Here is a 17283-nt window from a genome sequence, read left to right as displayed (position 1 = left end):
CCTTTTCATGCCAAAAGGCATGCGTTTTGAGTTACCAGCAAAGTCTATGGAAAAAGTGGATTTTCTGACCCCACCTTGCGTTTCTAAACGCTGCGTTTAATTTGCATATTTTGTGGCAAAAACCATGCGTTCAAAGAAGCAGCATGTCAATTGTTTTTGCCATATTCGGTCAGATTTGCTAACATTGAAGTCAATGAGAAATGGCAAAAACCAAGATTCCTTCAAATTCCTGCGTTTTACCTGCTTTTTCAGTGCAGAAAACATGCGTTTTGGATCATTAAAATAATGATTTCATATGTCCCTTTACACAAACACACATAGTCCGACTATTTAAATAAAGGAAATTAATACTTTATTGCTATTTTTACATAAAATATCATATTACCGTAATAAATTAATGAACAGAATTTAATTTCATGATTTTTCCTATGAATATAGATTTGGGGTTTTTTTCCCCATTTTTTTCAAAGAATTTGACTATTTAAACTTTATTAAGCAGTGTCTTTATGTTCAGAACGCAGGTAAAAAGCGCTGAAAACGCATCAAATACGCAGTAAATACGCATGCGTTGTCAGCGCTAAATTTCTGAAAAAGGCAACTTTGGTCAAATCAATTAAGCCAAAAACGTGCGTTCTGAACTGCAAGTAGGAGAACGCAAAGTGCGGTCGTAGCCTTAAAGTTCTGGATTATCAGATAACTATAGGAAGTATGTAAATTTATAAGTATAAAAAACTGAAAGGATATCCAGCACATCCGTCCATGTAGAAAAAATGACATATAGTCAAATCCATGGAAACAGATTCAAAAAACATGTTGATATGTTTTTGGCGAAACTGCCCTTAGTCATAGCATAATAGCATAATACTATATGACAAGGGCAGTTTTGCCAGAAACGCGTCAGTAAGGTTTTAATGTTCTTTCGTGGATTCGCTTTAAAAGTGTTGAGACGAAAGAACAAAATGTAAGTTCAACTTAACAAATAACTTCAGACTTGAAAGCTTTAGGCTATGTGCCCACGGTGCATTTTATTATGCAGATTTTGATACGTTTTTTTTTGTCTGAGAATCCTGACTTACTGTGTGGACAATGTTTTGTTTTTTTTTTGTTTTTTTTTTCCTTGCAGATTTGGTGCAGAAAAAAATCTGCAGCATCATGTCAATTGTTAGGACGGTTTTTTTTTTATTTTTTTTTTAAGCCCTTCCAGCCATTGACTTCATAAAAATATGCATTAAAAACGCACCGAAAACACGTGCATTTTTCGGTGTGTTTTTTAGTGTATTTTTCTGCCAGAAGATGCAGATTCCACGCAGAAAATTTCTGCACCAAATCTGCAGCGTGTGCACATACCTTTAGGCTATGTGCACATGCTGAGTATTTGGTTGCAGAAATTTTTGCAGCTCTTGGCAGGAAAAATGTGGCTTTTTTTTTTTTTTTTTTTTTTTTTTTTTTTTTTAAAGGCATTTTTGCCTCGTTTTCGGTGCATTTTTGATGCATGTTTCCAATGCGTTTTTTTTATGCATTTTGGGTGAAAAAATACTGGCAAAAATGCTGAAATAATCGACATGCTGTAGATTAGTTTTTGCTGCAAATCTGCAATTGAAAAAAAGTAACGTGTACAAACTTCAGAATACTCATTGACTTTGTTGGCATAATTATTTGTATGCAGATTTGTGACAAAACTGCTCTCAAAAACACATAAAAAACGTAATAAAAAGCACTACATGTACAAAGCCTTATTCAACTATGATTCAAGAGGTCAGCGGGGATGGTCACATCACACCTACAGATAAAAATACTGACAGCACTCCCAAAATGCAGTCAGAACAGGTGCAAAACTGAACATGATATATAACAAAAAAAAGAGACAGCTGCACTCTGAGATGCTAAAACATGCAAAAATAAATGCAAGAATATAGATATGCATTACTGTTTAAGGAAATCTAGGAAAAATTGACATATTTAGCATCTAAAAATGGCCATTTCTATGTCTGCCCAGCAGCCACGTTACGGCATATCTCCTATGCATAATCAAATGCAAAAACAAAAAGATTTGTACTTTTTTCATCAAAAAAATGTGATTATACATGATGTACTGTACAGGGGCATAACTATATGGGGCAGAGGTAGGGTATGCACACAGGCCCTGGAGCCTGAAGGGCCCAAAAGGTCTGTCCTGAAAGTGGAGACTAAGGGGTACTTTGCACACTACGACATCGCAAGCCGATGCTGCGATGCCTAGTGCGATAGTCCCCGCCCCCGTCGCAGGTTCGATATCTTGTGATAGCTGCTGTAGCGAACATTATCGCTATGGCAGCTTCACACGCACTCACCTGCCCTGCAACATCGCTCTGGACGGCGACCCACCTCCTTCCTAAGGGGGTGGGTCGTGCGGCGTCACAGCGACGTCACACGGAAGGCGGCCAATAGAAGTGGAGGGGCGGAGCTGAGCGGGACATAAACATCCTGCCCACCTACGTCCTTCTGCATAGCCGGCGTGAGCCGCGGTGACGCAGGTAAGCTGATGTTCCTCGCTCCTGCGGCTTCTCACACAGCGATGTATGCTGTCGCAGGGGAACGAGGAACAACATCGTACCGTCGCTGCAGCGTAATTATGGAAATGTCGGACACTACACTGATGATACGATTACGACGCTTTTGCGCTCGTTAATCGTATCATAAACGATTTACACACTACGATATTGACAGTGACGCCGGATGTGCGTCACTTTCGATTTTAACCCACCGACATCGCAGCTGCGATGTCGTAGTGTGCAAAGTACCCCTAAAACTAAACACATGACCCTGATACATATATTGGTTTGGAGCCCAGGAATTTCAAGTTATGCCTTTGAATGATGATGTCTTTGGTAATGGTCCTACTGTCAAGCACTATGACAACTGCCATCACACATAGGCCTTATCTATCAAAGTCTTCTATTTTCCTGACAGAGAAAATTCTCCTTTCATCCATAGCAACCAATCAAAGCTTAGTTTATACACTATTTCCTAAGCCTGGTTCTAATATAGGTTGCTAGGGGCAACTAGGCCTGGTTTTAGGTTGAATGGTTTAGCTACCATAGATAAGCGTGGCTGCTGGTTGCCATGGCCACAGCCTAGTGTAAGTTATAGGCACTTTCTTGTCAGATTGCTTGAATTTCCTCTGATTCATCTCTTGCTATATAAATATGACAAATAGAAATGGAGAAACTTGAAAAAATAAAACAACATTTAAACAAAACTTTATTTATAACTGACAGTACTGGATTACTGTAAAATAATGATTTCCAAGTGAGCACTAAATAGTTAATTTTCTTTTTATTTTTGGTGCATAAACTTATTTTGTCACAGTTATATGAACCATGTGAAAAAGTAAGTGCCCCCTCACAGAATGTTGTCACCTCGGCTCCCGCCAGCCCTGGCCTTCTGTTAGGCGAGGCCATGTTTGGTCAGACATATCCAAGCATGCAGAGCAAATTTACTATCGTCATCTCAAATTTAACAGAAAATACACCAAATACTCCTTCACTTTTGCGACATTTATGAGTCTCTTTTTGTCATTATTATAAACAATGCAGATTTTAGGTGTGATTACTTTTTACACATCATCTTGTAACACCAACGGCCAGTGAAGAGGCAGCGAGCGGGATTAGTGGATCCACTGGGCCACAGGGGGACCCCGGGCTTACCCCTTAATGGGAGGGGCTTGACTAAGCACCCGCTGCGAGGTTGTCACCAGGTACCACTCACAGAGAAGTGACCGGGACTGTGGCAGCTAACCCCCAGGACAGGTGACGAACTTAAGAATAGAGGGGTACAGGTGGGGTGACTGAGGCAAGCTAGACAGGCAGGTACGGCAGGAATGGTGGGCTCGGCAAGGGTACACAGGTATGGGAAGGCAGGTACTGAAGGCAAACACAGGGTTAACAGGACAGGAGCTCAGGACCTGACAACTAGCTAGGTAGCAGACTGGAGACTGACTGATTAACTAGAGACATTGTGCAGGCACCTTCCCTAATAGGAGGCTGCCATAAATACACAGTGCCTCTCAGCCATAGGCTAAGAAGCATTTCCTGGAAATAGCACAACTGTAAGAGGAGGACCGGTGTGTGCGCGCATGTCTTGGGAGCACTCCCAGGAACCCTGTGCGGCCTGTACTGGGCACGTGAGGGCAAGGAGGCAGCAGAGTATGTAGATAGCCCCGCGACCTGGCCGAGGCAGTGAATAAATCGGCGACTCTGCAGAGACGCCGATGCTACACCTCTCCCATATGCTTATGTACACAACTGGAAAAAAGGCTTAATAATAATGTTATACATTGTCAGCATAAACGCGCTAAAAAAAATAAAAGCTACGAAAAATGACGTAAATAGAAGTGATATAAACCGTATGGTAAGTGGCTACAATTTTCTATAAGGCCTCATGGCATAAAGCCATAACTTATAATTTCATACAGAATATATAAGTTATATAAGTTACCATGCATCAAAGGTTTTTAATAAAAGAAACAACATTATCCATGGCTAGTTTACCAGATATCACCTCAGGATGACCAAAGAAGCTGACAATTGCGTGGAAGCCATCTTTAACATGATACCATGTGACCGGGACTCCATTGTCCTCCAGCCGTTTCTTGTAGAGTATTCCATCATCGCGAAGAATATCAAACTCACATGTTAGTATGTAGGCCTGTGGTAGTTGCCGGATCACAGCATCATCAGAAAACAATGGAGAACATTGAAGGTCAAGAGCTTTCTTAACTTTCTCATAAATGTCATTATTAAATGGCGCCATGATGTGAGGTTTGTAGCCTTTGACCGTAAATTCTTCAGAACTCAACCACCTACTTAATTTTTGTCTGATTTCAGGAGGAACATGGCTGCCCTTTATCAATTCTTTCGACAAAGATAAGTCACCACCTATGTATGTCAGTGAGGAGTGTAAAGCAATTGATCGGAGGTACAAAGGGACCATCTTGTTTTGCTGGTACGAGGGTAAATTAAAGTCCGCCATCTGGACCACTGGGTATATCATCACCTGGGCAAGAGGCTTTGGAAGATCTGATCTACCCACAAGAGCTTGACAAACACCAGCTGTAAGATTGCCCCCGGCACTGTCTCCACATATTATAACAGAGGAAGGATCAACACCATGTTCTTCAGCCGTCTTCAGAAAGTGAACTGTAGCCATGAGACAGTCATCCAATGCAGCTGGACATATGTGTTCTGGTGCCAGGCGGTACCTAAAATTAATAATCAAAAACTTGTAAATGGGCTTGTAATATCAGCATAAAGGGTCAATTTCTGGACAATAAAGGATCCTCATATGCATTATTCACCACTTGCAAATTTGGAAGTACTTTGCAGAATGTATTAATAAATTCCTTTTGCAGTGTTAACTCATCTCCATTGAAAAAAATGATGGTCAAGCTAACTCTCTAGAGTACAAGCTTTTGTTTGTAGCTATCCTCAGCCCAAACTGCTGAAGTTTTAGTCTTGAGTTGGATAACCTCTTCATTACTTCTAAACACTTCAATGGAGTACATAGGGGTTTTTATAAGTAAATCACAATTTTAATAACATTTGTGGGACTATGCAAGGAAATATTATTATGGCAACCATTCATGTCCAGCCTTGGGCAACCCTCCATTACTACAGACAAAAAGTGGAGCAGTGCCCACAACAACCAGTCATGTCAACTTTTTAAGCTGAAGCGATTCCCTTCTCCTTCTCATTACTGTTCTTCATTAATTTACTGAAAACATAAGGAAAAGATGTTGCCTTACCCAACAGAGACAACCACGGCACCAGAATTCTTAGTGATGTGTAGACAGTAAAGGTCATAACGGTCTAAAACCAAATAAAGAAGACGTTAGTTCCTGCCGTTCTTCCATCAATGCTAAAAAAAAGTCTCCAATATCAGGGCACATTTAAAGACAGAGAAGGTACTATATGCTGTAAGCTATAAGGTGGAGCGCCGGATACCAGATATTCATACTGAAAAATTAACAGAAAAACCAGTGTATTGTTGTTTTATAGATGAAGTCGTTCTGTGCTTGTTTATAAGCTGATCTATCCAAATGATTGGGGCGGACTGATTGCTAACATGATCGTCCTGTCCCCATACAGCAGAGGTTCCCAGCCAATGGCTCAAGAGCCACATGTGGCCCATAATGTGTGGCTCGCAGCTGTTGGCCAGCTTAATCCATTAGCACCAGGTCTAGCAAAAAACTCTGAAGAGCAGGTCTCAAGATGGTGAATTTTGAGTGTAACCCCACACAGAAAAACAGATTTGAATGGGGGTATTGTGGGAACCTCTGGATCTTGGTATACTTCCCCTGTGTGATTTCTGTGGAAGAGGTTTGGCTTTCATTTAGGGGTGCTCTGGGTGTCATAACTGTTAGGGGACGTGACTCGCAATCTTCTCTCAGGACCGAATGTGGTGCTCAAGGTCAAAAAGGTTGGGGACCTCTCCCATACAGTATCATGTTATTGGCCGCACATTTTATGTTTACGAGGGGTGGTGCACTAATAACAATGTTTTTTTACCAGCCTAACCAATCTGATCACCCAACGAATTAGCGATTTGCTTGTTGGCTGGGTAGTTGGCAGCATACTTATATAAAAGCATAATCAGGAATAATAGGAAGTATAGGCAGAAACCAAACCAGGATTTACTATAGAATATGTGAACCATTCTACAATAGCGTTCGTTAAAGTAGCCCCCCACCCCACCCCACCCCCGTCTACCCCAAGTTCGGAGTGACATCAGTAAAAAATTAACTGAACTGTATCATTAAAATGAAAATGTACTCCTTGCCAAGCTGAGAATGCATAGAATGCCGGTTATGGTGGAGTATGGCCGATTAGTTTTTGGTTGAAAGAGTCCTTGGCCAACAGCTAACCCATGTGCTAGGTTTAACATTTTTATGATTATTACTCATGTGCCCTACATAGCCTTGTGCATGGGGCTGCACAGTGGTGCATGGAGTCTCTCTGGTGGACTTGTACTTCTTCTGTATGTTATCCCTGTTATAGGCCTCACAAAAACAGGGCCATAAGATTTGAAAACAGGCAACATCATGAATGACATGTTACAAAATCTTATCTACATGCTGCCGAGAAAATCTGCAACATAAATGTCACGGTCGTCTCTCTGCTTCTATAGATGAGTCACAGGTTTGGGGTCTGAGTCTCACTTTGCCTGGTGAGACTCTGCAGATGTCAATGTAATTTCCTTTCTTTCAGCAGTCAGAGGGTTAATGCCTGTGTTCCTTGACAGCAAGTATGCCATTACCTTTACCAGGTGTTTCTGGTTTGGGGCCACACCCAGTCCCTTTTATATATCCTCTGCTTCCAGCAGAGGGTTCCGGTTATTCTCATTTCCATTTGGACGCTGGTCCTGGAGGAGGAAGGAGCTGTTTGAAACCCTCTGCTGAAGTTGCTGTGGTGGCTGCAGTCTTGGTGCTGACTGCAGTAGTCTGTTGTGTTTCACCCCCCCCCCCCCCCCCCCCCCGTCTGTCTTCCTTTACTGGTGTGTTGTTTCAGTGCAGCGGTGGAGCTAGCATCCTTCACCTGCCCAGTCTCTAGCCAGGGACTACTGTAAAGACTTTTCAGATCTCCAGGTTCTTGCTTGGTAAGGAAACTGTATAGGAACTGGGTAGGAGTGCAGGGTACAGCAGTAGGTAAGTAGAGGAGGAGTCCATCTTCCCTCACACTAGCACTGGGGCCCACCATTGTTAAAATGTCCCTAGTGTACCCCTTGTTTGTCGTGGTGTTACCCCCGTTGTTGTGTATCTGACTTACGCCGGACTCTCCCCAAGTCCGTACATGACAATAAATTGACCAATATCGCAGCTATGACATCCACAAAAAGTCTATACATGCTGCAGAAATTTCATCACAGATTTCATTCCAATCTGCAATATTTCTCATTTCTGCAGCCATATCCACATTAGTCTTCACAATTTTGTCCTGTATGGACATAGCCAAGTACTACTGTGTGTATGAGCTATTTAACAATTGAATAGGTAAGGACTAGTGATGAGCAGACACTACCATGCTCAGGTGTTCCATACTTGTAACTAGTGATGAGCGGGCACTACCATGCTCAGGTGTTCCGTACTTGTAACTAGTGATGAGCGGGCACTACCATGCTCATGTGTTCCGTACTTGTAACTAGTGATGAGCGGGCACTACCATGCTCAGGTGTTCCGTACTTGTAACTAGTGATGAGCGGGCACTACCATGCTCAGGTGCTCTTTACTTGTAACTAGTGATGAGCGGGCACTACCATGCTCGGGTGCTATGTACTTGTAACTAGTGAAGAGCGAGCACTACTATGCTCTGGTGCTCAGTACTGGTAACTAGTGATGAGCGGGCACTACCATGCTCGGGTGCTCAGTACTCGTAACTAGTGATGAGCGGGCACTACCATGATCGGGTGCTCAGTACTCGTAACTAGTGATGAGCGGGCACTAACATGCTCGGGTGGCTCGGTACTTGTAACTAGTGATGAGCAAGCACTACAATGCTCGGGTGCTCGGTACTCATAACTAGTGTTGAGCGAACACTACAATGCACGGGTGCTCGGTGCTTGTAACGATCAGGTCAGACGCTTGCACGGGCTGGACTCGAGTACCAAGTATTACGGAAATCAATGGCAAACTTGGGCATTTTTCCAAAACATCTTCCGGAAAAATGCTCAAGTTTTCCATTGACTTCCATTATGCTCTATCCTCTGGTTGAGCCCATCCGAACGTCCAACCTGGTTTTTTTTGAGTACCGAACACCCAAGCGTGTAGTGCTTGCTCATCACTAGTAAGGACATCACTTAGCACAAAAGAGCAATTTTTAAACCACAGGGTTTGATTTTCTTACCAATACTTCCAGACAAGAATCCTCCTCCATGAAAAAACATGACTCCTTTTCTGCCGCCAACTGAAGGAGTTCGGGGCTGGTAGACTCTCACCGGCACTCCTCCAAATTGTAAGTCTTTCTTGAAAACCTCTGGATCATCCGTGAGCTTGGATACAAATGTTTTTTGTAGAAAACGAAAAAAACCTTCAAAGCTACATATTCCAAGTTTATCAAGAGTCTTTGCCTATAGAGTGAAAAATAAAAAAATATCCTTAAAGGGATTGTCCGTAGGTTCTACAATAGTCAGTTATTATTGTGAAATGCTGAATTTCCCTGTAGCAATGACATTAGGAATAGAAATCATTTTTCACTTATCAAAATCAGTGTTGAGCTACTGAATATGAGTGTGCACTTCTGATTTCGCAGGGAGGTAAGCATGAGGTGTCTTTCATCTGATATACTAAGTTTTCTTGGCGAGCCCCTGTGTCTGTGGTCCTCAATGTTGCCTATTTCTTGGTGTCCTTAGCGCTGAGAAATGCCGGCAGATACTTATCTATTATGCGATACCATAATAGAGTCTGATTGTCTCCAAATTTATTCTACAGCCGGACAATGATCCCAAACATACAACCAATGTTATTAAGGACTATCCTCAGTGTAAGGCCTCTTTCACATGTACGTGCCTCCGCTACGTGTTTGGCAGTTTTCTCACGTAGCGGAGACACATGCACACGTAGACCAAGGTATTTTAATGGATTTGGATACACGTAAGTATTTTTCCACGGAACGTGTGTCTGTTCCCTACTTACGTGTATCCGTGTGTTCCACACGCCGACATGTCCATTTTTTCTCCGGCATCACAGGTGTCACATGGAACGCAAACGTGTCTCACGTAATGCACACAGACCGCACGGATGTGTTCCGTGTGACACGCACCGGAGAAAAGACGTGTCTGCGAGAGAGAAAAAAACAATACTCACCTTCTCCAGCGCTGCTGTCTCTGCCACTGCTGCCGACCGCCGCTCATTATGCTTATTTAATATTCACTTCACTGCGGCCGGAAGCGGCAGCAGCAGGGAGTCTGCAGGACCGGAGACCGAAGATCAGCACCACGCACAGCGAAGCCAGGAACAGGTGAGTAGAAAATTCCCGTTCTCCGTGTGTTATCACAGATAACACACGGAGAACACACGTGTGCCGTACACACAGCACACCAAGGGCAATACGCATCTTTGACATGTCCGTGAAACACGTGCGTGATTTTCACGGACGTGTAAAGCCCGCTTTACACACTGCAATGTATCTTACAATGTGCCGGCGGGGTCACGTCGTAAGTGACGCACATCCGGCATCGTAAAGTACATTGCAGTGTGTGACAGGTACGTGCGATTGCGATTGAACGGTAAAACATTCATCGCATGCACGTCGTTCATTCCTCATGAATTGAACGTCAGATTGTTCATTGTACCCGGGGTAGCACACATTGCAGTGTGTGACACCCCGGGAACGATGAACAGATCTTACCTGCGTCCACCGGCAATGAGGAAGGAGGTGGGCGGGATGTTTACGTCCCGCTCAGCTCCGCCCCTCCGTTTCTATTGGCCGGCTGCCGCATGACGTCGCTGTGACGCCGAACGTCCCTCCCACTCCAGGAAGTGGATGTTTGCCACCCACATCGAGGTCGTATGGACGGGTAAGTACGTGTGACGGGGGTTAATCGTTTGTGCGGCACATTCAACAAATTGAAAGTGCCGCACATACGATGGGGGCGGTTACGATTGCATAAGATATTGTATGTTGGATCGTAAGGTGTAAAGCAGGCTTAAAAGAGGCCTAAGGAAGCACAGAGTCCTGGAAGTGGTAATCCGGCCTCCGCAGAGCCCTGATCTCAGCATCATCTGGTCTATCTGGGATTATATGGAGTGACAGAAGCATTTGTACAAGCCTCATACATAGGATCTTCCCTCCTTGAAGAAGAAAGAGTATCCTCGCGAAACGCGCGTTGGTGGTTCTTAAATCCATTTCTGGGTGTCCTCTCATGCACTAGTGTGACGCCTTGGGCAAGCCAAGGGTCACAGGTCACAACATCACACACACCCCACATCCCTGCAGGAACACCGAAGTCAGAACACAAACCCTTGTTTCCCTCCTCCAGGGGCTGATGATCACACCAGGGGGTGGAGCCAGGCGGTTTGTCTCCACCCACCGAGGAGTTCACAGTCCTGGAGGCAGGAAAACTAGCAGATTAGTTTGGACAGTGGAAGTGAGAGCAGTGAAGTGGCAGTAGAGCAACCAGAAACTGACTGAGAGCGTCCGGGTGTGTGCCCCGGACAGAGACAGCAAGGTTGACAGACGGCGGTGACCGTCTGCAGTGGAGGCTGATCGGAGTTGCCGGAAGGACCGTGGACGGGTGGTGGCCCGGCGGTACCGGAGCGGTACACAAAGTGAGGCCAGCACCATTTGCAGGGGCCTTTCGGATCCCGGCAAGGCTTGGAGTCGCCGTAATTTGCCAAATCAGTCAGTGAAGGGGACCTCCGGGTCTCTAAACAGCAAAGTCCCGATTGAAGGCAAAGGTCCAACCGTGAGAGAAGGACACCGCCACCGCCAAGGCACCAGTACCTCAGGGCCAGCGCCTGCGGGCAAAGTGGGGCTCCTCCGGCCCATATCCAAGCCGGGGAGCGGGTTACCGGTGGGGACCCATCAATACCAATAACCGTATTTAGGTGCAGGGAAGAGACCGTCACCGCTAACTGCAGGGAACATCAGCACCGCAGCCGTCCGAGGGACCCGTCCAACCAGCCGCTTGTTTACCGAGAACTGTGTCATCATCCTTGGGCTGAGTGAGTACCTCCGTGCCGTGCGGCACAGCGCTGCCCCTGCGTCCCTGCACCTCAACAGGCCCCATAACCCGCCTGTCAACCATTCCAACCCCGTCACCGGGCCCCGGGACAGCCAGCCCCCTGCCCACGGAGGGGAGAATCACCAACTCAGCTGCTCCCTGTCACCGCTCCCGGGATCTCCGTACAGAGCAGCGGTGGTGTCACCAAAATCACCACAACCGTGGGTGGCGTCACGGACAATCACCAAATCCCCCACCACCAAAACAATCAAATCCCCTTTCACTCACGGGCGAGGAGCGCCACTCGAGTCCCCGGGATCCGGCCCATCGCTCGAGCCACAGAGCAGCAGCAGCAGCCGCAGAGCAGCGGCGGCCGGGACCCGAGCAGAGGGGTGAGCGCAGTGCTGACACCCTCCTCCCCGCCCGCGACACTAGCACTTTGGCTATTTTTGCCATTCTATTTTGATACTTGTCCACTTACAATCCCTTTAATATGATGGTCCATATGTAGAGTGCTTCTCTCCGCCCCCTTATTTAGAAACCTGTGTGTTATGCTGTGTTTGGGAGAGGTTGAACACTTATCATGTATTCCTAACAGGGGACCCTGCTATTCTCCTTCTAACCTTGTGACATCCCCCATGTCTCCAAGTAGTTGTTTTTAATGTTTTTTACCACTGTTTGTGATTTTTCAATAAAATATTTGGTGTCTCCTCTTTTAAATAAAGCTGTTTTGTTTTTGGAAGTCCTGTTGACATCATTAGGCGCAGATCACATGCGTTTTGGTGCATTTCTACTCCTAAATGCACCAAAAACGCATGTGTGTCTTTTACCTGTAGATTTTCTGCATCTAATTTATGGCAAGAATCTGCACAGAAGACTGAGTGTTCCTGTAAGAGATATTGACATGCTGTGGCTTGGGAAAACGCACCGCAGATCAGTTTACACAGCGTAAAAAGGAAGCGCATTCGACAGAAGATTTCTATAAATCCCATCCACTGTGCTTGTACTGTAAAACGAAACGTTTTGGACGCAGCGAAAATACACAGCATCAAAAACGCAAGTGAGGCCTATTTCAGACATCCGTGTTTCAGGTACTTGTGACATTTGTTTTTAACACGGATGTCACACGCACCCATGTTATTCTCTAGAGTTACACACACGTCGGTGTTTTCACATGGACCGTGTTACCCTGCTTGGCCCTGCATGTACACACGTAGACATGGCCGGTTTTTGATGTCACACAGCCCGCACACTGTTATGATCCTTGTGACATCAGTGTGACACGTACTGGAGAAAATACGGGTCTTTGAAATAAAAATATTTTCTATATTCACCTGTATCCAGCGCTGTTTTCTGCGGCTCTGCTGCCTCCTGCTTCTGATCCCCGATAATTTTACTCATAGCATATTCACTGCACCTCGGAGCTGGAAGCCGGAGCAGGGCTGGGGACTTTTCTCAGCCCTACTGCGGGCACAGGCTACAACTTAACTGCGCATGCGCAAGCCGGCAATGTGTATGCACAGGTGCAAGATCTCCCCTTGCTATGTGGCTGATGCAGGAGGTGTCAATCCGAGGAATAGGATGACAATCAGTGGTGGAGAGGAGGGATAGATGCCGCACCAAAGACACTCGTCAGACCTGATTTTCCATATTTACATACAGGAGAATATGTAAAGATTTTTTGGGGGTATACAGGGGGAGTTAGGGAATAATATACACCTTTATAGAATGCAGCACATGGGGCTGCAGACGGTAGTAGTCTTAGTTCACACATGAAAAATCTGGTGACATGTTCCTGACTCGCCCACCCCAGGGCTATGGGACACCCGGTGCCGGGCCGGACTAGTCCGGGGGTCGTCAGTGGTGGCGGAGCCCGACTCCGTGACCCTGGTGGGTGTCAATTAATATGGCTGGTGAGTTGGGGTGAATAAAGTTTGTGTTCGTGACGCCAACTGTGGTATGCGGCTATTAAGCCGCCGCTGCTGTATGAGGCCTCCGGGGTGATGGAATGGCAGCAATGATGGTACTGCTCCCCACAGGTGGAGCGGTACCCCGGGGCAACAGTTGGTGCTCATAAGAGTCTATGGTGTGATGGAAGTCTATGCAGGCGACAATAATTGAGACAACACCAGAGGGTGCAATTCCAAGGTCTTTACTCACATTTCCTGGGCTGCAGCACACTGGTGCCTTTGGGCGGCTGGAACCCACTGTCAGGGACCTCCGCCAATCCTGGGTAGATCCTGGAATGAAAGCCGGTACCCTCTTCTAAAGTGTCTCTGTCTTCAGCTGTCTCCTTAAGCCTTGCCCTTGTTGGATGAACCTGGCTCGGCCTCCACTACAGCCTCCGGGCCGGGGGCTCACCTGTCGGATGTTTTACCCGCTTTCTAGAGGTTCTGCTGTGGGCTGTGGCCCGGGGAGTTTGCAACTTTCCCTGGGCCTCGGTTTTTACTGTTGGAGGTGATTTTTCACTCCGCCGGTTTCTAGGGACCGTCCCCTGTTGCAGCTCGATCCCTCCACCGATGTTCCTGTGGAGCAGGCCACCACAGCTCAAAAGCTCTCTGTGGCCCTGGAATCCCTTCTTCTCTCTGCTTGGTGTCACCTGGACCCTCTGAGTCCCAGGATCTTCACCATGAAGCATCTATTTCTTTCTTTTAGCTCCTGTCTGACTAGAGCTTTCTCTCTGCTTCTCCTTCTCGTCTGCCTCCCGGAGACCTCCTCCTCCTTCCTTCCTCTCCAACTTCAACTTACTCAAACTCCCTACACTTGACCTTCCTTTCTCTGTCTACTCTCGGGTGGCTCCTCCCACCTCCCCAGTTGCCAAGCTGTACCCTATAGGAGCAGGGATGGGTCTTACGGCCCCTCCCAGCATGCAGCATGGGAGGGTTGCTGCCACTGTCCCTGGTCCCAGTGTGTACCTAACAATGGGTGTTGTGTAGATTTGCCTGGGGACCGGCGTTCACTCCTTTCCTTACCCAGAATGGGACATCACACCGCTGGATGGGGTGCAATGTTCCTGTGGCGACGGAAGCCTCAGGGGAGCCACATTCCCTTTAAAAACAGCTCATCCCAAATGTTCAAAATAGTCTTGTCCTGAGGAGATGAAGGCTATGTGCCCACACTGAGTACTTGGTTGCAGAAATGTCTGCACTAAATCTGCATCTCTTGACAGGAAAAATGCTGCTGCGTTTTCTCAGTGCATTTTTTACTTGTTTTCGGTGCATTTTTTGCATGCGTTTTTCATGCATTTTGGGTGCGAAAAAACGCTGAAAGAATTTTCATTCTGCAGTTTATTTTCTGCTGCAAATCTGCAAGGGAAAAAGTAATGTGTGCACAATACTTCAGAATTCTCATTGACTTTGCTGGTATAAGGATTTGCATGCAGTTTTGTGACAAAACTGTACTAAAAAAACGGATAAAAAAGCGATAAAAACGTACAGTGACTGGCAAGTAGATGATGCCCCACCTTCCCTGGCTCCATGCCCTCACCCCTTCACCCAGCTACGCCCTGTGATGCTTATTTACTGTATCGTACCTAAAAACAATTATCTGTGGATTTCCCTAAATGCAATTTACAGGGCAGCAGAGTGCGGTATTATTTCTGCATCCCAAAAAATGCAAAAGAAAAAAAAAATATATAATAATAATAATAAAAACATTAAAAAAGAAATATGATTTTGCTTTAAGAACAGCATAGTAATGGTTATGGAAAAGATGCCTTGCTTTGCCTACCCCATTATATACGGTAACTAAATGACTGTATATGTAATTTTGAATGACACATTTTTTTCTTAACACTGGGTGGCATGGTGGCTCAGTGTTTAGCACTGCAGTCTTGTGGTGGTTCAGTGGTTAGCAATGCAGTCTTTTGGTGGCTCAGTGGTTAGCACTGCAGTCTTGGGGTGGCTCAGTGGTTAGCACTGCAGTCTTGTGGTGGCTCAGTGGTTAGCACTGCACTCTTGTGGTGGCTCAGTGGTTAGCACTGCAGTCTTGTGGTGGCTCGGTGGTTAGCACTGCAGTCTTGTGGTGGCTCGGTGGTTAGCACTGCAGTCTTGTGGTGGCTCGGTGGTTAGCACTGCAGTCTTGTGGTGGCTCAGTGGTTAGCACTGCAGTCTTGTGGTGGCTTGGTGGTTAGCACTGCAGTCTTGTGGTGGCTCGGTGGTTAGCACTGCAGTCTTGTGGTGGCTCAGTGTTTAGCACTGCAGTCTTGTGGTGGTTCTGTGGTTAGCACTGCAGTCTTGCAGCACTGAGGTCCTGGGTTCTAATCCCACCAAGGACACCATCTGCAAGGAGTTTGTATGTTCTCCCCGTCTTTGTGTGGGTTTCCTCCGGGTTCTCCGGTTTCCTCCCACACTCTAAAAACATACTCACAGGGAACCTAGATTGTGAGCCCCAATGGGGACAGTGTTGCTGATGTATGTAAAGCGCTGCGGAATTAATAGCGCTATATAAGTGAATAAATATTATTATTATTATAATAAAAATAAAAGACAAAATAAAATGCAGTGGAAACAAATGGAGTTTCAGAAAATCCTAAACATCTTTTTGCAACGGGAAAAGCCAAACAAAACCCCTGTGTGTAAACACGGCCATAACCAGCATTTGAGATTTGTAGGATTATAGATTATTGCGGAGAGAACAAGCACAACACAGATTCCTCGGATTCAGGTTATGGACTCACCACGATCATCGAGGCAGTGGCAAAAGTATGCAATGTCCGAAGAAGTTTAGGATTTGCGATCCCCGGGGGGTACTCTGCTTTGGAGGATTCATACCAAGTTGCTCCCAAAAGTAGCAGAAGACACAATAGAAGAATAATGCAGATCGCAGAAAGCGGAGAAGCGAATGCTCCGAACATTCCGGCAGCTTTTCTTGTTTTTCTTCCTCCCACTTCCTGTTCCCTATTTCAGTCCGAGTTGAAGTGTTGAGCCAAATTTTTAAGTATGCGTTCTCATGAGCATATTTCCTCCCTCCGGCATCTAGCACACATAATTAACCCTTTAAACCAAGTTCTCTATACCAGGAGCACATACGTACAATGTCGTAACCAATTCACAACTAATAATAAATAACCACAATACAATACTTAAGAAATTGCTGTTTTTTTTAAGGGTTATTAAAGGGAATCTGTCACTAGATTTTTGCCACCTGATCTGAGAGCAGCATAATTTAGGGGCAGAGATCCTGATTCCAGCAATGTGTGACTTACTGAGCTGCTTAGTGTAGTTTTGATATAATCACTGTGTAATCAGCAGGATATAATCATTACAGGACTACTTGGCGTGCTGCAGATAGTCCAGCATATTCCTGAGCTGTGTATAACTGCTAGATCTGCAGGAGAGAAAACATTGATTTTATGAAAATGACAGCAAACAGCTTAGTAAGTGACACATGGCTGGAATCAGGGTCTCTGTCTCTACATTATGCTGCTCTCAGATGGGGGAGCAAAAACCTGGTGACAGATTCCCTTTAAATAGATAACAATAAACAACCTAAAATCTCGAGTTGATAACCAAGAAATACTTTCTTAGGCCTCTGCCACACTTCCACAAAAAAAAGTACATGTTTCACGTTCCGTTTTTCGGGTCCATG

General features: G+C 45.5%; 1 protein-coding gene across 1 annotated transcript; it reads right to left on the bottom strand.

The window, feature by feature from the left end:
- Positions 1-3223: 3223 nt before the first annotated feature.
- LOC142255994 (arylacetamide deacetylase-like 4) lies at positions 3224-16587 on the bottom strand. Its single transcript, XM_075327467.1, has 4 exons — positions 16373-16587; positions 8877-9099; positions 5783-5846; positions 3224-5239 (listed from the first exon to the last, which is right to left on the bottom strand). Exons 1-4 carry the CDS (start codon positions 16547-16549, stop codon positions 4483-4485), a joined length of 1221 nt encoding a protein of 406 aa, XP_075183582.1. The 5' UTR covers positions 16550-16587; the 3' UTR covers positions 3224-4482.
- Positions 16588-17283: the final 696 nt, after the last annotated feature.

The sequence above is a fragment of the Anomaloglossus baeobatrachus genome, chromosome 11, assembly GCF_048569485.1.
Source record: "Anomaloglossus baeobatrachus isolate aAnoBae1 chromosome 11, aAnoBae1.hap1, whole genome shotgun sequence".
NCBI lineage: Eukaryota > Metazoa > Chordata > Amphibia > Anura > Aromobatidae > Anomaloglossus > Anomaloglossus baeobatrachus.
This window is presented reverse-complemented; position numbering and strand designations above follow the sequence as displayed.

Excerpts from the sequence above, each read along its gene's own strand:
- LOC142255994 (XM_075327467.1), bottom strand. The coding sequence starts at position 16,549 with ATGTTCGGAGCATTCGCTTCTCCGCTTTCTGCGATCTGCATTATTCTT. Across the intron at positions 9,100-16,372 it reads CCACTGCCTCGATGATCGTG|GCAAAGACTCTTGATAAACT; the intron begins GTGAGTCCATAA and ends TTCACTCTATAG. Across the intron at positions 5,240-5,782 it reads GCCGTGGTTGTCTCTGTTGG|GTACCGCCTGGCACCAGAAC; the intron begins GTAAGGCAACAT and ends TATTAATTTTAG.